Consider the following 26,986-nt stretch of genomic DNA (forward strand, 5'->3'; position numbering starts at 1 on the left):
AATAAGAAGGTAAGGATTTTTTTCAGGAACTCAAAAACAATTTCTTCTCTGAAAGTCATCTGATTATCCCATGTGTTGATCCAGAAGAAAAAAAAGCAACTACCACAAGAAAGTTACCAATAGTCATCTGCCCATGTCCAAAAACGAAAGATGAATAAATCTGGTGGGTAAACCAGCCACAGATGGATTTGTCCACCATATATCCACGCTTAACACTGTGAAGAGCCGCAATTGTCCAGTATGAGACAACCACATTTGGAGGTGACCTTCCAAAAATTCCTCCAAAAGAAGGAACGTTTCCTGAAGTGGTTTCCGCTAAAAAAAACTCGCCTTAAAAAATCTGCAGGTAAATAAATGCATATGAGTGCATCTCCGCATCAAAAACGCACGTAATCCGCGCATGAATATATCAATAAAGTTTTGTTCAAACAAAATTCCAGGAAGTATCAAAAATAACGCAGCTTTATTGAAAACATGACACACCAAAAAGAGACAAAAACTACAGTCAAAAACCTGATTAAAAAGTATGTAAAAAAAATCACTTGTATCTATCAAAGTGCTTGGGGCCGTTCAAATATCCATGCAATATCGCGGAGACAAGTCGATGCTGATCGGAGTGTCGGATCAAACTCAGGAATGAAAGTCTATGAGTCCGTAAAAAAAATAAAACATATTTCACTAGGATGCAATCTGAGAGCTGTCCTTTCTTCATGGACTGATAGACTGGGGGATGTGGAGAAACTTTTTTTTTTTCAGCAGAAAAAAACTGATGACACTCTGACCGAACTCTGATGAAATCTGTTGAAACGCTGACCGAACTCTGATCAAACTCTAACCAAACTCTGACCAAACTCTCTATGATGAAAATCTAATGAAACTCTGACCGAACTCTGATCAAACTCGGATCAAACTCTGGCCGAACTCTGATCAAACTCTGAACAAACTCTATCCAAACTTTGATCAAACTATAACCAAACTCTAATCAAACTCTGACCAAACTCTCATCAAACTATAACCAAACTCTAAACAAACTCTGATCAAACTCTAATCAAACTCTAACCAAGCTCTGACCAAACTCTCTTTGATGAAAATCTAATGAAACTCTTTTCAAACTCTGATCAAACTCTGATCAAACTCTGGCCGAACTCTGGTCAAACTTTGATCAAACTCTGACCGAACTCAGATTGAACTCTGAGCAAACTCTATCCAAACTCTGATCAAACTATAACCAAACTCTGATCAAACTCTAATCAAACTCTAATCAAACTCTAACCAAACTCTGATCAAACTCTAACCAAACTCTGATCAAACCCTGGCCGAACTCTGATCAAACTCTGACCGAACTCAGATCGAACTCAGATCGAACTCTGATCAAACTCTAACCAAACTCTGATCAAACTCTAACCAAACTCTAACTAAACTCTAACTAAACTCTAACCAAACTCTGATCCAACTCCGACTGAACTCTGATCAAACTCTGGCCCAACTCTGATCAAACTCTAACCGAACTCTGATCAAACTCAGGCCGAACTCTGATCAAACTCTACCCAAACTGTGATGAAACTCTAACCAAAATTCTGATTAAACTCTGATCAAACTGTGACCAAACTCTAACCCATCTTTGATGAAAATTTGATGAAAATCTGCTAAAACTGCGATCAAATTTTGATGAAAATCACCAAACTCTGAACAAACTCTGATGAGGATCTGGACAATTTTCTCATACGAGACAATCACTGACGTGTGAATGAGCCCTAAGGATATACAGCAATCTTCTAGATGTAGTGGGCACTTATAATTGTCATGCATATAGGTCTAAAAAAGGTGAGCCCATCTACCCAACAATTTATATTAGGACATTAGGTCTCGCTGTGATCAGCCGTGATTTCCTAATCTTGCACATCTCATCAGTTCCATCTCTGCTTTCAGTCTTACAATATTGTGGTTTGTGATGTGGTCTGAGCTTCCAACTAATAGCAAAAAAATGTACATTTTCTCCACTTACTGTGTACATTTTCCCTTCTCCAAGCCCTCGTGAGACAATTTACTCATTAGAGGGCCACACCTGGCCCCATTGTACGCACCGATAACATTAGCCATAGTGCAAACATCCCGCCGCCGATCAAAAGAAAGACCTGTAGTGACCTGGCTCCTACCTCTGCTGTAAACCTCTTTCCTAAACAGGTCCGGTCATGTATCAGAAAAGGAGCGGTCCGTGCGCCGTTGTGACAGATTTGCCAGTTCGGATGACAAACCCTACGTTCATAATGATTTTCACAAGTCTTAAAAAATGAGGATCATCGGTCATCTTTGCTCCCCTCAAATCTTTAGGACCAAGCTGAGGTTGAGCTAAGGAACCATGATGCCTCCTCGGTCACATGCCAGTGTTCTTCATATGTCTCCAAAGTAGACAAGGACACCTGGTCTGATCTTTAATTTTACGATATTACATTTTGTAATCGCCTAAACGAATAAAATTTAATATTTATCCCATACGATGAATTCAGAAAATAAAAAAATTGAAATGGCAGAATTGCTGTTTTTTGTTCACGTCTTGTTCCACAAAAAATGGAATAAAAAGAGATCGGAAGGTCATATTAACCCCACAATGGTATCGATAAAAACGACAGCTTTTACCGGAAAGAATGGGCCCTGATCCAAATCTATTGACAGAAAAATAAAAAAAGTAATAGCTCTTGGAAGATGAAGAGGAAAAATATTCATAAGCAAAGTGGCCCCATAGGACTTACAATGGGGCCTTGAGTTATTAGCCCCCCTGAGCTACACCATTAACCATTCTGTAGTTCCTGCTGCAGCCTGGTGGGTGGTGGGGGCGATGTTGTGATGGGGAAAATTGTAATAATGAATCCATTCTTGTCTTCATCTCAAAATAATGCATCAAAAATTTGCAAGTTGTGCAATCAGCATAGGTTCGATCCTCCAAGCCCTAGGTCCGGAGGAGCAGTTCTAATGCAGCACGGACAGGTGGAGCTGGTGCAGCATGGCAATATAGTTGGCAGCAGAGCTGGACCTGCGATGTAGCAGAGTGTGCTCAGAGGAAATGGTGTAGCATAACCGAGATTGCAATGAAGGCTCACTGTAGCAGTGCTAATCCAGCCATGTAGCAGAGATTAGTCTATGGTGAGAAAACGATGTAGCAAAGCTGAATTTGCAAATGAGCTTCAATACAGCAGAGTTGGCCTACAATGTAGCAGAGTTGACTCAGCAATGAGGATATGGTAAAGTGGGACTGACTTTGCTCAATGTGGCACAGCAGTTTTAGCATAGTTGATTCAGCAAAGAGGAGCTGGTTTAGAAGAGCTGAGTTTGTAATAATGCACATGCAGCAGTGCTGGAATCATGAAATAGAAGAGTTGTACAATGGAACTTGATGTAGTAGAGCTGAGATTGTAATGAAGGCTCCAGTAGCAGTGCCGGACCCATGGAATAGCAGAGTATTACAGCAGAGATTGGTGTAGCACAGCTGAGTTTGTAACAAACACTTATGTAGCAGAGCTGGAACCATGAAATAGCAGAGTTGTACAGTTGTGCTTGATGTAGCAGTGCTGAGTTTGTAATGAATGCTCCAGTAGTAGTGCTGGAACCATGGAATAGCAGAGTTATAAAGCGAAGCTTGATGTTGCAGTGCTGAGTTTGTAATGAAAGCTGAAGTAGCAGTGCTAGAACCACAGAATAGCCGAGTTGATGTAGAAGAGCTGAGTTTGTAACGAAGGCTCACGTAGCAGTGCTGGAACCACAGAATATCAGAGCTGGATAGCGAGGCTTTATGTAGCAGTGCTGTTACCCTGATGACTGAAATAGGAGGATGAGTTTTCAATTGTGGTGCAGTGTAGCCACAGGAATGTCAACTACCTGAATACTAAGGCAACATCTTGCCGCCTGAGCTCGGTTTAAATGTCCCGGAGGGATGATGCCATCAGCAGGGTTGTAACTACAATAGGTGCAGGGGTTGCAATAGCACCCTGGCTCTGGAGCTCTGGGGCACAAAAAGTCCCTTTGACCTATATGAAAAGACCAATACTATTAAAAAATTGCAATAATTGGAGGCCCCGTTTGGAGCTTTTGCATTGGGGCCCATGAGCTTCAGGTTATGCCCTTGGTCATCAGACATGAGTGAAGACCTCAGAGAGACCAGACCTGAGTGAAGACCCGAGAGACATCAAAGCCAAGTGAAGATGAGAGAGAAACCAGACCTGAGATAAGACCTGAGAGAGACCAAACCTAAATAAAGACCCAAGAGAGACCAGAGACAAGTGAAGACCCGAGAGAGACTAGAACCGATTGAAGACCCGAGAGAGACCAGACCTGAGTGAAGACCCAAAAGAGACCAGACCCAAGTGAAGACTGGAGAGACCAGACCTAGAGAGATGACTAGGCCGCAGCGGAGGGACGTTCGTGTGAGCCGTCGCATCCAGTGTAGATGTACAGTACAAAGTGCGGACCGGGGCCATGCTTCAGGGAACGAAAGCAGCCAGCATGCCGATTATGAAGAGTAACCTACCAATACGGGACTTGCGGCTGCCTAGTGGGCAATATCATCGACTCCCGTCAGGGCCTGTGTGACGTTCTGTGTTGCCTGGAGAGTGACGATGGTGACGGGCCCGGTAGTGACAGTGACGCCCTTTAGGCTGAGGTATTAGGACACATCACTAACGATAACAGTCATTTAATGGTGATGATAGAACAATAGTGTGTACATAGCATTGTGTCAGTAGCCTGTTCATCTGAATTACTGTATTCTCCTTGTAACGGAACTGGTTTCATTTCCAGTGTTTGCGCCATCCCCCGATATTGTGCCGGAGACCCCCCCTCTAATTGTGTTAATCGAACAGTTGTTGGATGAGGACCACTGTCTCCTCGTTGTCTGCGCTGTTAACATTTCCATTCCCAATGTTTAACCATGGCGGAGAATTGACCTTAGAAAATGTTCCCCACTCGTGAGCGACTCCGTGGAATCCTATCCTAGGAGATCAGCCTCTGTACTGCGCTGCGGAATATGTTGGCATCTTACAATCAACAGGACATAAATCCAATGGTGTAAAGTAATAAGTGAATAATGGCCCCTAGAAATAATCCCGACCTGAGCAGAGCAGCCAACATGAAGGTGTGGCAGTAACCTGAGCCGGCAGTGGGAGTGTCCGCCGGCAGGGGGCGCCAGAGCAGAGGCTGGATACAGCATTGCATGTAAGGCAGGGCTGGGGAGGCACAGAGGCACACCCTACTGCTGCTGCGGGAGACATTAGCAACTTCTCCGGAGTTCAGCACACACTACTTCCATCATGCCCGTCAAAGGGGGAACCAAGTGCATTAAATATCTGCTCTTCGCCTTCAATTTCATCTTCTGGGTGAGTGGAAGCTCTGCGGGCAAATGTGAGGGGGGTAAAGGAAGGTTGGAGGGGGCAGGGAGGTGCAGGCGAGGGGCTGGGGGAAAGTCTGAGCTCAGGGATGAAGTGCTGCTGATGCCTCTCTGGTGGGAACTTTACTCCTGTGCTGTTACTTTGTAACTTTGTTTTTTATGTTTTGTTATCTGCTGTGTTTTATTTTCTGTGGTTCTTTTGTGTTTGTTATATGCTGTGTTTTATTGTGACGTGTTGTATTGGTGCTCTGTTGTGTTTTATGTTTCGAATTATGCGCTTTTGGTTATATGTTGTATTTGTTATATGTTCGATTTTATGTGTTGTAAGTCAAGTATTATGTTGTGATTTACATGGTTTGTGTGTTATCTAATGTTGTGGTTTATGTGCTGTGACTTACATGCTGGGTTTTATCTTTTGATATTCAATGTGTTTATATTATCTTTGTGTTTTCTGTGGTTATATGTTGTCTTATAGTATGTTTTATGCTTTGTGGTTATATGTTGTGTACTGTGTTTGTTATATGCTGTGTTTTATGTGTTAGCCTGGATTATCTTGTGATTTACATGTGTTTTATCTCATAGTTTGTGTATTATGTTTATATGCTGTTATGTATAGTATTTTGTGTTTTATGTTCTGCATTGTATTTTATGCATTATGTAGTTACATGTTTGTGGTGTTTTTTTTATGATATATAAAATAACTTTTCTTTTTTTTTCTGGCTTGTTGCTTTGTTATACCATACTACGTAGCTGTAGCGCAGACACAACACAGAACCTCACCTTTTTTTTTTTTTTTCTCTCCCCGGGTTGGGATGGGTGTGCTGGAACTTGTAATTTATTTATTTATTTATTTTTTTTCATAAGCCCCTACCAATTTGCACACCTTTAGTATCTAATGTGTACCCCATCACCAACAACATGCTGGTACTTGTAGTTCTACTCCCTTCTGAATACTTTAAGCATTCATTTTCTTTTGCCTGGGACTTGTAGTTCTACAAAAAACACCCTGGCTGGTTGTGCTTCTACAGCCTGTCCTATGTCTCGAATTTAACCCCCTTGGTGTTTGAATGGCTGAGACTTTTAGTTCTGCCAAATAATGTCCTCCAGTGTCTGGTGTGATTTATAGATGCTGGGACTTGTTGTTCTACAACAGTACATGCTGGTATTTAATTGCTGGGTGGCCTAAAATTGTCAGTCCGCCATCCATTTTATTGCTGTGAGCGTGCGCCAGGTATACAGGTAGATAAAGTGATTTGATCTGATGGTACTTGTTGTTCTCCGCGTAGTCGTGCAGTCTCTGGCTGCTGGGAATTGTAGTCCTACTCAAGAACAAGGGTAGGAATTGGTCCCAGTGTCTGTCTAGGGAAGTTTGAGGGTGCTTGTAGTTCTACAGATACTAAAAAGCGACTGTTTTGCCCATTTTTGGGACTCTTAAAACCCCCCCATAGGCATCTGTTAACCCCTTCATTCAAGGTCATGGCAATGGAGTTAGCATCTGGACGTGATGGAATATACAGATGTTGGGATTGTTTGGTTTATGGTGGAGATCAAAAGATCCCAGGTGTCGCTGTCATGGATGTTATTCCTATCAACCTTCTCCTGGGAACAAAATGTCATGGCAATTATGATAGGATGCATTACCGCCCCCCCAAAATGAAAATTGGGAGGTGATTCGCAATGGAAACATGCACTACTTATTTTTACCTCTTGGTGGCGCTATAGAGAAACGTAGTATTTATACTAGAACGGACCTGCGATATAAAATGGTTCCCAATAGTAAGGACCCCCTTAGGTTAAATAGTGACCCCCCCCCCCCCTCCCCCAACTATTGCAGCACCCTCCTTCCCAAGATTAGAGTCCAAAATGGACAACTCCTTGAAGGAGATCACTCCCTCCCCTCCTCTAGGGGTGATAAAAATGGATGGAGACAGCAGATGTGCTGTCATGCTGAAGTCAGTTGGACAGGTGGCCCTTTAAGACCATTGCCCATGATTTGTTGCCTAAAAGGGATTTGCCACCCAACATGTGTTGGACCTAATAGGAAACTGCATAGAAAGCAATTCCATAAATTACTTTTAACCAGGCTATTATGGAACAGGCTGCCACATCTCTAATGTCAGATGCCCAGACTGTCGCAGGTCATGGGCACACGTGAGGCTGTAAGTTCGGATCAGAAGACCAAGGGTCTTCGAAGGCCATTGCTTAGGAGGATCAAACATGTCCTTTTTACATAATTTTGGCAGTTTTTTTTTTTTACGATTTTCATGAGAATTGTGTAATGTCTCTTTTCTCTTGAAGATGGCGCTGTAGGGAAATTGAACACTTGCTCTCGGGTTCCATCACAGATGATCCCTAGGGTTCCAGAGCAGGAGATTGGCTTATCATGGCAAAATTGTCCAACAGGAGAACCCCCTTTAAAGAGGATCTATAACTTGCCCTAAATATGTAATTTTAGGATCTATCACCTGCCATAAATATGTAATTTTTTACCTGGCGTAAATGCCGCTGTTCTCCTGAATCCGCTGATGTTTTTCTTTTGTTCCTGCGCCTCTCCGTTCCCGAGATATGGCCTCCTCTTCCCTGTATACAAATCTAGTCTTGATAGCCAAGTGGGTGTAGTCATCAAGAAGATTCCCATAGAGAAGAGTTGGTGAACACTCCCACTTGGCTAACAAGACTAGATATATATACAGTGGGGAAAATAAGTGTTTGATACACGCCCGATTTTGCAAGTTCTTCCGCCTACAAAGAATGGAGAGGTCCGTAATTTTTATCGTAGGTACGCTTCACTTCTAAGAGACAGAATCTAAAAAGAAAAGATCAAAATATATTTTTTTACATAAAATACAAAATTTATTTCATGAAATAAGTATTTGATCACCGACCCACCAGCAAAAATTTTGCCCTCTAACTCTGTACTCATTACCTGTATAAAAGACACCTGTCCACACACTCCAACCTCTCCACCATGGCTGAGACCAAAGAGCGGTCTAAGGACACCAGGGACAAAACTGTAGACCTGCACAAGGCTGGGATGGGCTACAGGACAATAGCCAAGCAGCTTGGTGAGAAGGCAACAACTGTTGGCACAATTATTAGAAAATGGAAGAAACACAAGATGACTGTCAATCTTCCTCGGTCTGGGTCTCCATGCAAGATCTCGCATCGTGGGGTGAGGATGATTCTGAGAAAGGTGAGGAATTGACTAAGAACTACACGGGAGGGACCTGGTCAATGACCTGAAGAGAGCTGAGACCACAGTCTCAAACATTACCGCTAGTAACACACTACGCCACCATGGATTAAAATCCTGCAGGGCAAGCAAGGTCCCCCTGCACACACCAGCACATGCCCAGGCCCGTTTGAACTTCACCAATGACCATCTGGATGATCCAAAGGAGGCACGGGAGAAGTCATGTGGTCAGATGAGACCACAACAGAACTTTTTGGTATCAACTTCACTCGCCGTGTTTGGAGGAAAAATAAGGTTGAGTACAACACAAAGAACACTGTCCCAACCATGAAGCATGGTGGAGGAAACATCATACTTTGGAGGTACATTTCTGCAAAGGGGACAGGATGACTGAGGATGGATGGAATCATGTATTGCGAGATTATGGCCTATAACCTCCTTGCCTCAGTAAGAGCATTGAAGATGGGTGGTGGTTGGGTCTTCCAGCATAACAATGACGTGAAACACACAGCCAGGGCAACTAAGAAGTGGCCCCATAAGAAGCATTTCAAGGTCCTGGAGTGGCCTAGCTAGTCTCCAGACCTGAACCCAATAGAAAATCTTTGGAGGGAGCTGAAACTCAATGTTGCCCAGTGACAACCCCGAAACCTGATAGATCTCTGTGGAGGAGGGGGCCAAAATCCCTGCTGCAGTGTGGGCAGACTTGGTCAAGAACTACAGGAAATATCTGACCTCTGTAAGTGCAAACAAAGGTTTCTGTACCAAATATTAAGTTCTGTTTTTCTATTGTATCAAATACTTATGCAATAATATGCAAATTAATTATGCAAAAAATGTGTTTATGCCAAGTGATGGCTTAAGGATTCTCTTCCTTCTTGGACCTGTCCTTGTTGGAAGTCTGTTTTCTGCAGCCTCCCGGCTGGATTTGTCATACTGTGACCTCTTTAGGGAGTCCCCACTCCAGCGGGTTGTTATGTCGGAGCCTTCTCCCACCCCCTCCTGAGACGATGCTCCGAGGACTCCTCTATTTCTGTGGCTGACATGATTAGGAGCTCTGCCGCTGTAGTGATTTGTCAGGGTGTGGAGCTGCTCGCTGGGCCGGCCTACATGTCTGTTCATTGTTTCGCAAACGTTGGCAGGAGAAATGCCTCATAAAGGGAGGATTGTGCGTCCTTCTCACCAGCCGCTTTTTAAAGGAGAAATCCCACAAGATTCCGAGTCTGTGACGTACAACAATTGATGTTAGTTTTGTTTTTTTTGGGACAGTGGCTTGTTGGCACCCACCTGGCACCAGTACCGAGACTGTCCCATTAAACATGCACGTCTTTCTCAATTTTTTTCCCTCTACCGAAAGGTCACAATGTCTACGGAGGATGAGGAGCTAAGCTTCTACCGAGTCTATCTTGCGCCACTTATTTCAAGGGCACCATAGATTTGGTTGGGTTAAAAGACTTCTACAATCATAGGTCCGCCAAGAAGGTTGGATGCACCATACTCCCGAACAAAAGTCTCATGGTTAGGCCTCATTCACACACCTGGGTTTCGCGGTCTGAGGTCAAGAGGGAGTGTTGTTGAAAAATATGTTCGAGTCCCCACGGCTCTTCGACAAACAGGCCATCCCTGCATGTGTTGCGGCTGTCTTAGCAGCCACAAGTACTTGAACATATGTTTTGAGCTCCCCGAAGACACTTGGATAGCACCCGAGCATGCTCGGATAACACCTTATCCGAGCACGTTCGCTCATCACTACTTATCGCCTATGATGATAAGTTGTGGATCCCAACAGTAAATTTCAGAACCTCATTTTAACGATTAGACCCCCACTGACCTGCAAATTATCACCTTTTTCATTGATAATTTTTAATACTTAAAGGGGATATTTTACTGGATTTATATTATTTAAACTGAGCACTTCCTCAAATTGCCACTGTTCCTCCGATACCGGAACAGTTTTTCTTTTTTCTCTATGCCCCTCCGTTCCAAAGTTATGCCCCTCGGAAATATAGGTGTACATTTTCACTTCAGCTAACTGGGCGTATACCAAAGAACTTCTCTGTGGGCGGTTTCCATTTCTCCTCTGCCGCTAACCAATCAAAACAAGGCCACACCCACAGTTCTGTGGTACACACCCAGTTAGCTAAAGGGAAAACGTGCTTCTTTATTACCGGTGGCCATAACTCTGGAACGGAGGGGCACAGAAGAAAAAGAAAAACTGTTTCAGAATCAGTGGAGAGGAGGCAGCAATTAGAGAAATAACTTGGATTAAATAAAATCCAGTGAAAAGTTCCCTTTAAAAATCTATTCCTATCGTCAATTAGATTGCATTTAAAGGCTCCTTTACACGTTAGAATAAAGTTGGATGATTTTTGGGCGGGACCGGCTGACAATTTTATCTATTGGGAGAGAATGGATAATATTGGAAAGAAGAATGATCGGGCATGTTGAATCCATAGGCCCAATCCTTTTGATTTCTGGGACGATAAGCCAAAACCAAAGGTCTGTGGCAGCCTCTTTTATTCTTTCACTCATTGGAAACGCATGAATGATTGGGCAAGCTTGGTGTGCATTTTTTTGAGGTGGGGGGAGGGTCGGGATAGGTAGCTGTCTGACTGACGAGTGCTCAGACTAAGGTGTATGGACAGCTTTAGGGACTGAACGAATGACGTTCTTGAAGTTACATAAGGGAATGTTTCATGATGAGCTTTCCGAAAGTAAGTAGCCCCTATGTGATTATGGCACAGGGACCGTCTGCTGTAGATAGCTTGGAGAGGTTAGAACTGTAAATATTAGCTCAGGCCGGCTCTTCTGGGAGCCTTCTTCTGAAATACTTGCCATTCTTCATCTGCTGTCTTGAAAAGGTCATTGTGCTGTGGTAGTCATCCGTCTGCTGTGATGTCACAAGGCCTCCACGCCTTCACCGCGAGGATTGTTTATCAGGTTTCACATGGTGTGTGAGGGACTATGAAGGGGCACAGCTTCATTTCCGTTCCTCATATTTCTTCTGGTTTCTCTACGTCAAATGTTCTCTTGTTCCAGAACAGAAAATATTTGATTCCTTTAATTCATGAGGTGTATGTTACTACTGAAAATTTTGGATCGGTCATTAAAAAAGAGGAGACGGTCCAATCATGTAGATTGCTCCACTTTTGGTCCTTTGCTGTATCCGGTATTGCAGCTTGGACAAATTTAAAGGGATATTCCAACGTGCATAATTTTATTTTTTGGGGGGAGGCGGTGATAAGTTCTAAATCTCTGATAGCTTCCAGTGGGTGCTAGAAAATATAGCACAAACAGAAACTGCCAAAACGTGCAGCAATCTAGCATAATGCATAGGTGAAAAAATATTCTAGATTGTCGCACCCCTTTAAACAGAACCTTACCAGAAATATGGAATCTCTTTACCTGGCATAAATGCCGCTGTTCTCCTGAATCTGGCGATGTTTTTCTTTTGTTCCTACGCCTCTCTGTTCCTGAGATATGGCCTCCAGTTCCCTGTATATAATTTTTTCTTTTTTTAAGACAAGTGGGTGTGGTTCTCGGCTCTTCATGGGAGGTTTCTTGAGAATCACGCCCAATTGTATAAGATGACTAGATTTATATACAGGAAAGAAAGAAGCCATATCTCTGGAACGGAAAGGCGCAGGATCAAAAGAAATACAACGCCGGATTCAGGAGAACAGCTGCGTTTTAGCAAGTTAAAAAGTAATTACATACGTATGGCAAATGATGGGTCATCTTTAAAGGGATTTTACAGAAGTAGAAAAAAGAATGTAGTTGCTGGCTTTCAAAAACTGCGTCACGCCAGTCCACAAGTTACGTTTAGTATTGTAGTTCAGCCCAGTTTGCTTCAGTGGCTAAGCTGCAATACCAGATACTACCTGTAGGCAAGTGTGGCACCATTTTGTAAAAGATATCTGCCATGTCTTTCTAAACCTTAACAACTCCTTTAATAAGTTGTATTACCATACAGCTTATGAGCAAGAGTGGTGCTATTTCTTGGAGAAAAAAAAAACTTTTGCATAAAATGTCTGTACGAAACATACCACCTATTCAAGTGAATGAGTTTTTGTTTTGTTTTTTTTATCCCTTTTGCACTTGAACTCCATTTAAATACATGTTATGTAAAAGTTTGGGCACCCCTGATCAAAATTACTGTTATTGTGAACAGTTAATGCCAACGTTTGGACACCCTTGTAGATTTCTGTGCTCTTCAGATAACTTTGACCAAGGTTTCGGACCTTAATTAGCCTGTTGGGTTTATGGCTTGTTCACTATCATCGTTAGGAAAGGCCAGTAACAGTAATTTTGACCAGGGGTGCCAAAACTTTTACATGCCACTGTAATCAAGCTAAGTCCTTCATAGCTGCTCTTTTCAGCTATTCTCCTGCAATACTAGGAACAACCTACAATCAGGGGTGGCGCTGTTTTTGGAAGGGAAACAAAAAGCATTGTATAAGGCAAAAGATTTGAAGTGGCCGATGCCACCACAACTCCAATAAAAAATGGCAGAGGGAGTGGGAAAGATAACGACTAGTCACATTATAATCTTTACCTAAAAGTTTTGTCTATAAAGTTAAGTCTATGTAAGGAATTAAAGGGGTTTTCCCCTTGCATAGGATGTACAGCACTAGAGACATTGCCCCATAAATACAGTACAATGTCCATGATGACATCACGTTCTCTGGTGACCTGACCATAGTGTTTCCCGGAGAGAAGAACTCTGCACAAACATTTTGTTTCCTGGAAATTAAAGGGATTTCACTGGAAAGGAGAAGATTCCCTGGGGTGGGGGGCTAGTAATATCACAGTGGAGTAAAAGACTCACAGGAAGGAGGATAGTGACATCACAGTAAGGAGGAGGGTTCTTCCCAAGAGGTCTGTTGACATCACAATGAGGGGGGAATCTCCTCATCTCAGGAAGCCTAGTGACATCACAGCGATGGAGAAGGGGTTATCTCAGGAGGGTATATGACAATCAAAGTGAGAGGGTAGTCTCGTTTTAGGAGGGCTCGTGACGTAGTGAAGGGGAAGCCTTGTCTTGGGAGGGGTAGTGACCTTCCAGTGAGGCGCTGCTCTTTGCTTAGGAGGTCTGGTGATATCACCGTGAGAGGAGATGTCCTCCTCTCAGGCTAGTGACATCACAGTGAGGGGCTGCCCTTGGCTTTGTAGGGCTGGTGACATCAGTGAGAGGATGTCCTCATCTCAGGAGGACTAGTGACATCACAGTGAAGGGCTGCTCTCGGCTTAGGAGGTCTCGTGACATCAGTGAGGGGATGTCCTTGTCTCAGGAGGGTTAGTGGCATCACAGTGAGGGGGTGCCCTTGGCTTTGGAGTGGGCTTACGACAATCACACTGGGGGGGCTGGTGATATTACAGTGAGGAGTTGCTCTCGGCTTACGAGAGGGATTATAGTAGTACGTGACTACAGGAAAAATCTACATAGGGTTTATTTATAATCTGTAACCATGGCGACACATAGGTTTGCATAGGAGCTGAATAAACCTTTCAGTAGAATCCGATATTTTTTAAATCGTTCACATTTTTCTTTTTTTTTTTTTTTTTTTTTTATAATATTATTATTATTATTATTATTATTATTATTATAGCACTGGAGCTTAGTTACAATTATTTGCAAAAGTATGCATTCCCTTTTATACTCAGATCTGTATTTTCCCTTAGACGTCACGCCATAAATAAGTCTGACATTTGTTTGTTCTCCATTTATGACCTTGAGTTTTATTATGGGCTGTTTTGGTTATTATACAGTTGCCCTTGGTGTAGACAGGCCTGAGATTTTAGCGCCGCGCCATATGGAGGTGATTGGGTGTTTTGATGTCGTTTTTCGTTTTTTTTTTTAAACGTAATTGACATCAGAACAAAATTGTGTCTATGGAATATTTAAAGGGATGGGACAGAGAATGATCATGACATTTTATACAGGTCTGTCACAATTTTTCAGCCACAGTCCTGGCAAAATTGGGGATGTCTTGGGCCAAAAGGGGGCGCAGTCATTTATGCAAACCCTACTCAAAGCTGGGTGGTCCTGACTAGTTTGGGGTAGTCTCGGGAAAGGATAGGGGCAGCTCCTATTCTATTCTACCAATGACGGTACCGGGGAGTATGAGCCTGAGATTCAACCGTTCCCTGTCTCGCCGCCTGAGGTGTGGGATCTGGGATCTTAAAGGGGTTTTTCCCATTCAAGACATTTTTGGCATAAGCGAAGGATATGATATAGATATGAGATAGATGGTGAAATTGGGGGCCCACGAGTCCTTATCTCTACATTCACTTCTATGGGAGTTGGCCAAGAACGCTTACAAGGCTTTTTTTTTTTTCCGTGACTCCCATAGAAGGGAATGTAGAGAACTGTGTGCGCAGCCGCCTCTTCATCATCCATTTTCTGCCTGGATGTCCCGAATCCAGAGATAAGCTCAGGTCCTAACTTTCTACCCCTTTAAGTTTTGTGGCATGCGTACAGACATAACTGTCTTTTGACTTTCGGTTCAGATCATGTGAACGTCTTCAGAGGTAATTGGAGGAGTCATTTGAAGGGTGACCTATAAATTTGAGAAGTTTTGAAAATGTTGAGTCTCTAGAGGCCTGCCACCATTTTTTTTTTTATTTTTTTTTCCCTTTTAAAACATTTCTCAAAAGAAGTCGTGAATGGATTCTGTTTTCACATTTAAAAATAATAATAAATATATATTATAATATTTGGACCATGTGACTTCATCCACGTGATATGATATGAACTTTTCTTCTTTTTCTGTCACTTCCCACAAACTTCCTTCTTCTCCTCACATCATCACTAACATCCTCACATGCTTGGCCTGGTCACTGTCTCTTATAAAATCAGCTCGCTCCTCCTCCGCTGCTGTCATCATTCTCATCATCCGGTTGCGGGTGTCACTCCCATCAGCTTCCCCCCCGATTTCTGCCCACTCCCTTCTCCTGGATTTCCACAAACTGTTTAAAAGTACATTATTCTTCATTGATGGGGGTTGCATTAGGCCTGAACTGCCCACTTGTGGTATTATTGGTTGGTAGACTGACATCGATATAACAGCGGCACAGAGCGATCTTTGACCGGGGACGAGATGTGTCGCTGTCTGAGCCATCGTCTAGCTCATTTTGGAAAAACTGTTGTTGCTGGCGCTGTTGGTGATGGAGTGGCTGGCGCTGTTGGTGATGGAGTGGCTGGCGCTGTTGGTGATGGAGTGGCTGGCGCTGTTGGTGATGGAGTGGCTGGCGCTGTTGGTGATGGAGGGGCTGGCGCTGTTGGTGATGGAGTGGCTGGCGCTGTTGGTGATGGAGTGGCTGGCGCTGTTGGTGATGGAGTGGCTGGCGCTGTTGGTGATGGAGTGGCTGGCGCTGTTGGTGATGGAGTGGCTGGCGCTGTTGGTGATGGAGTGGCTGGCGCTGTTGGTGATGGAGGGGCTGGCGCTGTTGGTGATGGAGGGGCTGGCGCTGTTGGTGAGGGAGTGGGATCTGCAGATGACACTTGTTAAGGGAGGACTCTGCAACTGGGACATATACTGACATGGAGACTCTGCGGCTGGCACTATTAATCATGGCGGACTGAGTATGTAACGCTATTATGGAGGGGTGCTGTGCCTGGAACTGTTGTTGACGGGGACTCGGCTACTGGCAATGTCATTGAGGGGGCACACTCCGACTTATGCCATTTTCAACGTGAATCCCTCTGCGATTGATGCGGTCTTTGACGGGAGAGCCCTCTGCGACTGATGCCATTGTCGTCAGGGGGGGGAGGGTGAATCCCTCTGTGACTGACGCTCTAGTTGATGACTGGAATATCTCCTCTTCTGGCAGTCACGTTGTACAGTCTCATACACCATACCATACACTGAGTTCATACAGCGGTTGCTTGGAGATTGGTTGCTGTCAATCTGTTGCTACGGAAACATAACACTTGCCGTTTTCTTTGCTCGGTATTTCCAGCCCTACCCCATCTCTCGCTTCGAGTAGTGCTGAGTGTTGTGTAGGAAGTTACCACAGACTGTAAATTTAGAGACAGCGTCCTGTACCCCTCCCCCACCATCAGTCATCACATAAATATCTGGGTATCATCTCTGCACTGTTCATCCTGGGCCTCCTGATTCATGAGTACATAGCTCATCCTGAGCCTCCTAATTCACAAGAACAGCGCTCACCCTGAGCCAGCTGATTCATTAGTACATTGCTCATCCTGGGCCACCCTATTCATGCTCATCCTGGGCCTCCTGTTTCATGAGTACTGTGCAAAAAATTAGTATCGTACATTTTTATTTTTGGTCCGTGAGACGACGAGAGGTCGTGTTCTCGTCTCATGTGACTGTTTTCGTGTATGAGAATTCCCATTCCACTCAGTCCTGAGCGATGTGAGAAAAACCAGTTTGAGCAGTAATCCGTGGCTCCATTATTACCGCCTTACACCAGAGAACAATGAGTCATCTTTGTGGAAAATTTGGGTAGAGCGCGGCGGTTTCACCTGTCACTTCCACTGTTACTTAAAGGGACACTAACCTCAAAATTGCATGCGATCGGTCACACACGTAACTGTATCCGGAGGTTCTTAGAACTAGATGTATAAGATAAAGTAGTGATGATGGAGGGGGGAGGACTTCTCTAGTTTTTCATTCTAATGACTTTTAGAATTTTTTTGCTACTTACTGGCTGATAACAGAGAACAATAGATTGTATACAGTGAATGCTAATATGCAAACGTTAGGTTTGCAGATGTCTTGCCGATATGACTGACGTGTGAAAACTTAACAACTTTAGCTATTTGGCATGTAGGATTTGGGCAGCTTTGTGGCTATAACCAATCCCCTTTAATAAGCCACCCATCCCTTTTCTGCCTCCAGAGAGCATCTTTCGCCCTTATTACTCAGCCATCCCAATAACCTCAGTAGGAACTGTGTAATGCCTTATTTATCCCATAAGGGGTGTAATGCCTCATTTATCCCATAAGGGGTGTAATGCCTCATTTATCCTGTAGGGGCACTGCAGGGAAATTGAACTTTTTTTTTTCTATGATCATCTTTAGATTGTTCCAAGTCTATTCTGCAATTTTTTTTTTTTTTTTAACCTATATCTGTTCCTGGGAACGTTGACTGGCAATCAATATGGCCGCCATCAGCCGTCCTGAATTTGTATTTTCTGTATTAAAAAAATCCCCTAATAAAGTGATTTGCAAAGTTTTATAATTGCACAAAAATAATAAAAAAGAAAAATAATTTTTTTTTTTTTTACGTTTATCATTTTTGTCCAGTTCTAAAACTTTGCTAACCACTTTATTAGGGGGTTTGATTTTTCTTTACTTTTTTTTTTCATGTTTTTTTTTTTTGTTAGAGGGAATAAGACAAATTCCATAATAAAGCAATTTGCAAAGTTTTAGAACTAAACAAAATTATAGAAAAATAAAAGAAAAAAAACGACTTCCCATAAGCAGAACACACAGAGGAGAAACACCCATCGCTGCCATCTTCTGTACTCCAGATGAGCATAGGTACTGTGCATGTGCATGGTGCTGATGCTGTGTAATAAATTGGAATACTGATGAGTGCATTTGTCGGGAGTCAGGCTGCCCTATTACTGCTCTACCCGGTTCTGTAAGTTGCTTTGTGACCCTGAGACTGCTGCCCCTGTGTGATAATTATCACCTTATTACATTGTCAATAAGTCAGTTCTACGTACTTGTTCTGTGTCTCCACAGCTGGCAGGAACAGCCGTTCTCGCAATAGGACTATGGCTGCGGTTCGACAATCAGACAAAGACCATGTTTGAAGTAGATACCAACGCAAATTCCTTTTATACTGGTAAGTCCCATTTAATTTTATCAATGCGTAGCGATTAGGGCTCATTTTTGTCCTGAGGCTGAGCTCCAGACATAGAATTCAAAAATTAAAGGGAAATTGTGGTTATAATTTTTATTTAATAAATCAATGGTACACCTGAAAATAAGCAACTTTGTAATATATCTTATCAGAGAAATCTGCTATTTTCTCCTCCTGGACTGAACTTTCACTTTTAATTCATGGTGGAAAATGTCTTCAGTCTTTACTGAGATTAGAATCTTATGATTTGCCACTGTCATCTTCTATTTGAGGGGCGGAGCTAGAGTCAGGCACAAACATTCTGCTGCAAGTGTCATGAAACGGTTACCCTTTAAATTCGATGTCGTTTTAGGAGAACTTGCAGCAGAATGTTTGTGTTTGCATCTAGCTCCTCCCCTTTACATACAATTTTATAAGCACCAACTGTCATAAGCTCCCCCCTAGTGGTGACGATCACCTTGTTTTTGATGGACATTGTGTGTTTCTTCTCGTAGGGGTCTACATCTTGATTGGCGCTGGAGCCCTTATGATGTTGGTTGGTTTCCTTGGATGCTGTGGTGCGATTCAGGAGTCAGAGTGCATGCTGGGACTGGTAAGTTGTTTGGTTTCATTGGCCAAAAATTCTATGGAGCTGAGTTGCAATACCAGACATAGCCAAGGGATAGCGGTGGCGCTGTTTTCCTCGGTAAAGCAAACTGTTGATGTGTATATATACGGTAGATGTCATGGAACATTGTTATTTACTGTTGTTTTTTTGTTTGTTTTTTTGTTCAACCCCCTTCAGTTCTTTGCTTTCCTTCTCGTCATTTTTGCCATTGAAATCGCTGCAGGAATCTGGGGTTTTGCCAATAAGGACAAGGTAAAAAAAATATTTTTATTATTTTTCTGGTCATTTGGTAAAATTCAATGAATAATTGCATTTTATGTGTATGTAATATCCAAGTATTATGGTGGTACTAGACTGATCAGCTTTAGGGTTGGGCAAACTAGGGTTCCTAGAGTACCCTTGAAAATGGGATCCCAAGGAGCGTTATTATTTGCCATTGAAACGTGGGCTTTATATACAGTTTTAGTATTGTGAGCACTGTATGGTGCTATTATGTGCAGCCATATGCAGCATTGTGTCTTCTTCCTTCAGAAATTCCTGACATACTGTAGTTTGTGTTTTTTTTTGTATTTTCAGAGCTGTAATCATGAGATGGTTTTTGTTCTTTCTCTTTAGGTAGTGGATGAACTGCAGACGTTTTACACAGAGACCTACGATAAATATAAGCAGAACCAAGACGCAGCTCTGAAGGAAACCCTGAAGTCCATTCATTTTGCTGTAAGTCTCCAGGCCCCCACAATAAAGCGTCAATCATCTTACTGTTCTGCCTCTTTCTTTCTCTCCATGCTTCTCCCCTCTGTCTCCTTCCCTCAGGGTCAGCTAGGTAAGTCAGTGTCTTGACCCTCTGGTTGTCCCTTCATCTCTGACTGCCCCAATGGCTGCCTGTCCCTCTGTTTTTGACCTTCCCCTTGCTTTACATATTTCCCTCTTTGACCCTCCTATGGCCCCTCTTTCACCCTCCCATGGCTGTCCGTTTTTCCCACTTTGACCCTACCATGGCTGTCCGTTTTTTCCCACTTTGACCCTACCATGGCTGTCCGTTTTTTCCCACTTTGACCCTACCATGGCTGTCCGTTTTTTCCCACTTTGACCCTCCCATGGCTGTCTCTTTCCCTCTTTGACCCTCCCATGGCTGTCTGGTTTTCCCTCTTTGACTTTCCCCTTGCTTGTCTGTCTTTCCCTCTTTGACTCTCCCATGGCTGTCCGACTTTCCCACTTTGACCCTCCCATGGCTGTCTGTCTTTTCCCTCTTTGACTTTCCCCTTGCTTGTCAGTCTTTCCCTCTTTGACCCTCCCATGGCTGTCCATCCCTCTCTCTTTGACCCTCCCATGGCTGTCCGTCTTTCCCTCTTAGGGCCTCCTCCACTGGTTCTCTGTCCGTCCCTCCCTCTTAGATCCCCTCCACCCCCTTGCTGTCCGTCCCTCCTTCTTTAACCCCAGTCCTTATATATCTATATATGTATGTATTTTCACCACTAAGGCCTTCCTTTTCCCTTTTTTTATCTTTATTTTTACTCTAGTACATCTTTTTTGCTATTATTGATTGTCAGTGATGTAAGTTACGCCCTGTGGTTGTTTTCATTTATTTGCAGTTGGATTGTTGCGGTAAATTAATAGGAGCAGAAACTCTACTGTCCGATATTTGTCCCAAGACTGGATTGGAGGCATTAACTGTCCAGGTATAGTAGTCTTGATTAGTCTTTATCATGCAGTTATTGTATGTGGGGGAATGTAGTCCATCTGTGGATTGGTGCAGCATGAAAATATAAAGAGTAGGTGATAAATGATGCAACAAGAATACCCCTTTAAGTGCTAAAATGTGGGCTGCCTACAGCCACCACTAGGGGGAGCTTCCTGTATACTCAGTAATAAACTGGTGTGATGTATTCTCCTGAGCTCCCCCTAGTGGTGGCAGGACATGTAATAAAAGGTTGGACATCCCATGTCAAAATAATTGCCACAAAATCAACGTTATTGGATATTCTGACCTGACTGATATTTTATAATTTTTCGCTCAATTTTCCAGGGTTGTCCAAATGCCATCGCGGAAATTTTCAATAAGAAGTTTCACATTATTGGAGCAGTCGGAATTGGAATTGCAGTGGTCATGGTACGTATGTATGGCTGTGTGCAGCTTGCACCAAATGATCGGATCTTGTTAGGCTTTTATGAAAAATGGGTTGTCTTGTTGAAATGTCCCTTTTATTAAAGGGGTTCCTGCACTTGTAGATTCTCAAAGGCGTGTTGACATTGGTGGAGCTGGTATTATAACTAGTAGCTTCATGGGTTAAGTTCACAATAATATGATTCCAATGGCAGCCGTATATGAGCCCGATGTCTTATCCTCCTGGTTAGTGAGAAACCTGCAAGAGCAGAAAGTCAGACCCGTGATCTAGGACTCTTAGATCTACTGATTGTTGGTTGGTCCAGGAGTCAGACCTTCGCTGTAACCTTCCTTGATCTACCAATCGCTAGTTGGTCCTGGAGTTAGAATAGTTCCTAGGTCTCCGGATTATTGGCTGGTCCAGGAGTCGGTCCTCCTTGATCTACTGATCGCTAGTTTGTCCAGGAGTCAGACCTGTGCTGTAGTCCTTCTTGATCTTCTGATCGCTGGTTGATCCAGGAGTCAGGCCAGCTCTGTAGTCCACCTTGATTTACCAATTGCTGGTTGGTTCCAAGAGTCAGACAGGTGCTGTAGTCCTCCTTGATCTACTGATCTTTGGTTGGTCCAAGAGTTGGAACAGTTATTTAAAGCAGGAACACATGAGCCATGCGCACAGTGAACAAGCCTGTAGGGACATGTTCACACCACCAAGAGACTGAAAACACAAAAAAAGCACAGTAAAACCAAAAAATACTGTTGCAAAAAAATCACAGTAAACAGCAAGTGCTAGTAAAAAAAATGTTAAAACACAGGGTATTTGGTTGATATGTTAAGCCGCTCTACCAAACGTCAAGGTATACCCGTATTGGAGCAGTCCTAACTAATGTATGTAATCCCTATCTCATGTATTTAAAAACCTGGCTATATGTATAATACCTGTATGAGCAGGGTTCAGAAAGGTAATTTCCAATGTGGACACGCTGCATAGAACGGCTTTTGTGCGCATGGCTCACAAGGAGGGGTGGAGAACTCCCTAGTCTTGTAGAAACAAGAAAACAATTATTTAAAGCAGGAACACATGAGCCATGTGCACAGTGAACAAGAGTTGGAACAGTGCTGTAGTCCTCGTTGATCTGTTGATTGCTGGTTGGTTCAGGAGTGAGGCAAGTGATATAGTCCTCCTTGATCTTCTGATCGCTGGGAAGTCACAGACTAGGCCTGTAGTCCTCCTTGATCTACTGATCTCTGGTTGGCCCTGGAATCAGCCCGGCGCTGTAGTCCTCTTTGATCTACAGATCACTAGTTGGTCCACGAGTGAGACCAGCCTTGTAGTCCTCCTTGATCTATTGATTGCTGCTTGGTCCAGACATCATACCTGCGCTGTAGTCCTCCTTGATCTACTGATCTAGGCTTGTTCGAGGAGTCATACCTGCGCTTTAGTCTTCCTTGATCTACTGATCACTTGTTCGTCCAGTAGTCAGCCCAGCACTGTAGTCCTCCTTGATCTACTGATCACTCGTTGGTCCAGTAGTCAGCCCAGCACTGTAGTCCTCCTTAATCTATGATGGCTGCTTGGTCCAGTAGTCAGCCAGGCACTGTAGTCCTTGATCTACTGATCACTGGTTGATCCTTGAGTGAGACTAGCGCTGTTGTCCTACAGATCTGATTGGTCCAGGAGTCAGACCGACCCACTATTCCTCCTTAATCCACTGATTTGCCATCTAATAATTGTCATAGAAAATCATTTCAGACTGAGAACTTCTTTAATCCATGGACTTTTTATCTTGCAGATTTTCGGAATGATCTTCAGCATGATTCTTTGTTGCGCCATCCGAAACAACAGAGAGATGGTATAATGGAAGTGTACAGTCAACCAAAAGTTCATACGGGGGTGGGGGAGGGGACAAAGGGACGATGTTTGTTTTAGTATTTTGAACAGCCTTTTCTAAAAAATAAAGTTGTGCTATATTTTTATTTTAACGCAAGGCTTTTTTTTTTTTTCTTGGTTTTCTTGTATTTTTTTTTTTTTTTTCAATATGAAGCTCGCCGTTCGTCTGTATGTCTCAGATATTCAACCAATGATACAAGGTACCTGATTTGTTGATAGGTTAAATTCATATATGTATATTGTATATGTACGCAAGGCCGTAACGAGTTTATTCCTGTTTATTCCGAATTTGCGCCTTTCTTATATTAATCAAAGACATAACTTATGTTGAAATATAATTTGATACCTAATTAGAAAATAAAAATCCTGTACAAATAAATCAATGATCTGGTTTTAATTTTATGGGGACTCAAAAATAAATAAATAAATAAATAAATGAAATTCCTTTTAATTCAGCTTTTGATAATCCAGATAATCCGATATTTTTCTAGCAAAATCTCTACAATTATGTTGTATTCCGACCTGAACCAACCATGTAAAACCTTCTTTAAAGGGGTTGTCTACAACTAAACTTTAAAAAAAAAAATTGGCCAAGCTTGGTTACCTGCCCTTGATTCCCCGCATTTCCTTAGTATTGCACCCGCCCTTGATTCCCCGCATTTCCTTAGTATTGCTAGTGTACCCTGCCTTTCTCCTTGCTTCCTTATGTGACTGTTGCAGCTGTGCCCAACGTGTCACTTCTAAGGTGATTGACTGCAGCTGTCACATGTCATGTCCATAAAAAACTAGGAGACCCACATAGGACCCTTGTAGTGCTAACAGGGATTCGGTAGCTAAATGACCCTTTTTTTTTTTTTCCATCATGTTGCACTATTTAAAAAAAAAAAAAAAAAAAGTTTAGTTGTGGATCATCCCTTCTATTTGTTGTGCAGGGTAAAAAAAAAAAAGGGTCTGAGCTGCAGTACCATGCACAACCAGTGGACAAATGTGGTGCTGTTCTGCAAAGAAGGTGTCCATTTTTTTTCATACTCAATACTGTGGACATTGCCCGTTTTTATCTCAGCGCGGTAGGTCCGCATTAACCCTGCAGCGATGGCCGTTCTGTGCATGTATTTTTGTGCTAGGTTTTTTGCTACTAATTTAATTGTATAAAAACTTGATTTTTATTTTTCGGTTTCTGTGCTCTTGGTCTGTGTCTTCCTTTTTTTTGTGGTCTCCTCTTTGCCAGCTTCTACAAGCCACATAAAGCAATAAAAGGGCAAATGGAGAGCGCTGCAATTATCACTATGAGCACTTGGGTTATGGGCCTGTGGTTAAGCTCTGCTGGGGCGAAACCCACAGAGAGGCTGCGAAACTTCCTTTGCTTTGTCAAGTGCAGGTCACCGGCGGAGTAAGTGACACCCGTCAGATGAGCCCTAGTCGTAGGGTGACTAATTAGTGCAAAAGGCCTACGGTATGACGAGCCCACAGGGTCGTTACGGGCCTTTTACGCTGAATACTCTGTGTACAGAATTTTTAGGTGAAAAATAGGAAATTCTTTACATCTTAATGGAAAGCAAAACCTAAAAAGGTGGATACAGGAAAAAAAAAAGTCTTTCCTCTAAATCATGGAAACGATGACTAAGAGCTGGGAGTCACCGGCCGCGCAGATTGGAAACACATGTTTTGTGTTTTTTTTCTACCTCTTGGAAGTTCCTTAAGCCGCACATGTCGGAGAGAGGCCTCAGGCACGCCCTCCCTGGTTTTGCTTAAAAGGGGGGGAAAAAAAGACAAAAATTTACCGTATTTTTCATAATAAAAAATGCAACAGAAAAAGTGAAGCAGCCCTGGTGGTCTAGAGTCCTGGAGGAGTTAATACTTAACCCTTCGCTTACCCCCAGGGAATTGACGGCTCCTCTTTGGTGGTCTGGGGGTAGAGGGGGAAGTTGATACTTGGTAGTTTACTCGCCTCTAGGGCTGCGCTCATGTTTCCGGTCACTGACTGGGAAGCTTAAATCGCTTTGCTCAGCAAGTACATCGGTGCCAAGACGACTGAGGGATGGATAATTTTGAGAAAAAAAAAATAAAAAAACTGATGTCTGACTACACACTTAAAGGGGTTTTCCACTTTCTAATTTTTTTTAACAAATGCGTTGAGGACATGATTTTGTGATCGTAATATATAAGTATTATTGATTTTGCTCCAACGTTTATTTATTTTATTTTTTTAACACACGGACTGCCCAGTTCTTCTGTTCTCAAAATGGCTGCCATTAGAGGGTCACGTGACCAGCCCTGCCTAATCAGTCTCCTCCAATGGAAATACTGCTTTCGCATTTCAAGTATTTTCCAATTGGAGGAGACTGATGGGCGGGGCTGGTCACATGATTCTTATCATTTTCCACTTCAAGAACTGGAGGAAGAAGGAGGAGAATTCATAATACTTATATATTAGTAAGTGTCTCAAGCTTACATTCCCCCCCCGTACATATTTTGAAAATTAAAGATCGAATAGATAACCCCTTTAAGGCCCACGATGAACGATCACTAGGTCGCGCTGATCATCCTCTGGAAAAGATAAATAAATAACGCTCCTGGCTGGTTGCTTTGAATGATGTCGAATGTTCATCATTTTCACAGAACAGTTATGTCATGGTCGAAGTCGACCATTTTATTAGTTTTCTCTCATTTCCGTGGATTGTCATACGGCTGTTTTTGTCCCAATGAGTGTTTTTTTTTTTTTTTTCCGTGTTTGCCCAGAATGTGAACTTTTTTAAATGCTCATACACTTTGGTGACTAAAAGCGGCTCTGGACCACAAACTGCTGCACTAACGCGTGAATTAATGTGCAGATTAAGAAATATTTACAGCACTTGGGAAGTTTTTATCATTTCAGAGGTTTTTTTTTTTTGGGGGGGGTTTTCACATTTATGCAACTTTCTAATGATCTATTTCCAATTTTTCATCCCTTACAAGAATCTCTGAATAGAAATGTAGTTTTATTGCAGGGAGCTGGAGCCTGGACTGACGCAGGTGCACGGCATTTTAGCTGGTGGCTCTGATACACTGTTAAGGGAACATGCGGATGTGTCCGTTCACTGACAGCAAGCCGAGATCTCGATTTAAAGCACAGACTGATATTTCCATGATTTCCTGCCAGAAAATGATTTGCATGAAACTTGTAAATCCTTTATAAATAAATCATGTCAGCACATTGTAGGATTTTTAAATAATTAATTTGCATTTTATTGTATGAAATAAGTATTTGATCACCGACCAACCGGCAAGAATTCTGGCTCTCACAGACCTGTTGGTTTTTCTTTAAGAAGCCTCCTACTCTGTACTCATTACCTGTATTAATTGCACCTGTTTGATCTTATCTGTATAAAAGACACCAGTCCACACATTCAATCACACTCTAACCTCTCCACCATGGGCAAGACCAAAGCTGTCTAAGGACACCAGGGAAAAAAATGTAAAACTGCACAAGGCTGGGATGGGGCTACAGGACAATAGGCAAGGAGCTTGGTGAGAAGGCAACAACTGTTGGCACAATTATTGGAAAATGGAAGGAAGACAAGATGACTGTCAATCTTCCTCGGTCTGAGGCTCCATGTAAGATCTTACCTCGTGGGGTAAGGATGACTCTGAGAAAGGTCAGGAATCAGCCCAGAACTATAAGGGAGGATCTGGTCAATGACCTGAAGAGAGCTGGGACCACAGTCTCAAACATTACCATTAGTAACACACTACGCCATCATGGATTAAAATCCTGCCGAGCACGCAAGGTCCCCCCGGTCACACCAGCAGATGTCCAGGCCTGTTTGAGGTTTGCCAATGACCATCTGGGTGATCCAGAGGAGACATGAGAGAAGGTCATGTGGTCAGATGAGACTAAAATAGAACTTTTTGGTATCAACTCCACTCGTCGAGTTTGTAGGAAGAAGGATGAGTACAACCTTGCGAACACTGTACCAACCGTGAAGCATGGTGGGGGAAACC

The 26,986-nt window shown here is 42.9% G+C and overlaps 1 protein-coding gene across 1 annotated transcript; it reads left to right on the plus strand.

The window, feature by feature from the left end:
* The first annotated feature begins 5,127 nt into the window (after nucleotides 1-5,127).
* Nucleotides 5,128-23,384, plus strand: CD9 (CD9 molecule). Its single transcript, XM_077266532.1, has 8 exons — nucleotides 5,128-5,366; nucleotides 18,286-18,388; nucleotides 18,901-18,998; nucleotides 19,191-19,265; nucleotides 19,629-19,730; nucleotides 20,606-20,692; nucleotides 21,040-21,123; nucleotides 22,908-23,384. The coding sequence occupies exons 1-8, from the start codon at nucleotides 5,301-5,303 to the stop codon at nucleotides 22,971-22,973; spliced, it is 681 nt and encodes a 226-aa protein (XP_077122647.1). The 5' UTR covers nucleotides 5,128-5,300; the 3' UTR covers nucleotides 22,974-23,384.
* The last annotated feature ends 3,602 nt before the right edge of the window (nucleotides 23,385-26,986 follow it).

Source organism: Ranitomeya variabilis, chromosome 5 (genome assembly GCF_051348905.1).
Source record: "Ranitomeya variabilis isolate aRanVar5 chromosome 5, aRanVar5.hap1, whole genome shotgun sequence".
NCBI classification, from domain to species: domain Eukaryota; kingdom Metazoa; phylum Chordata; class Amphibia; order Anura; family Dendrobatidae; genus Ranitomeya; species Ranitomeya variabilis.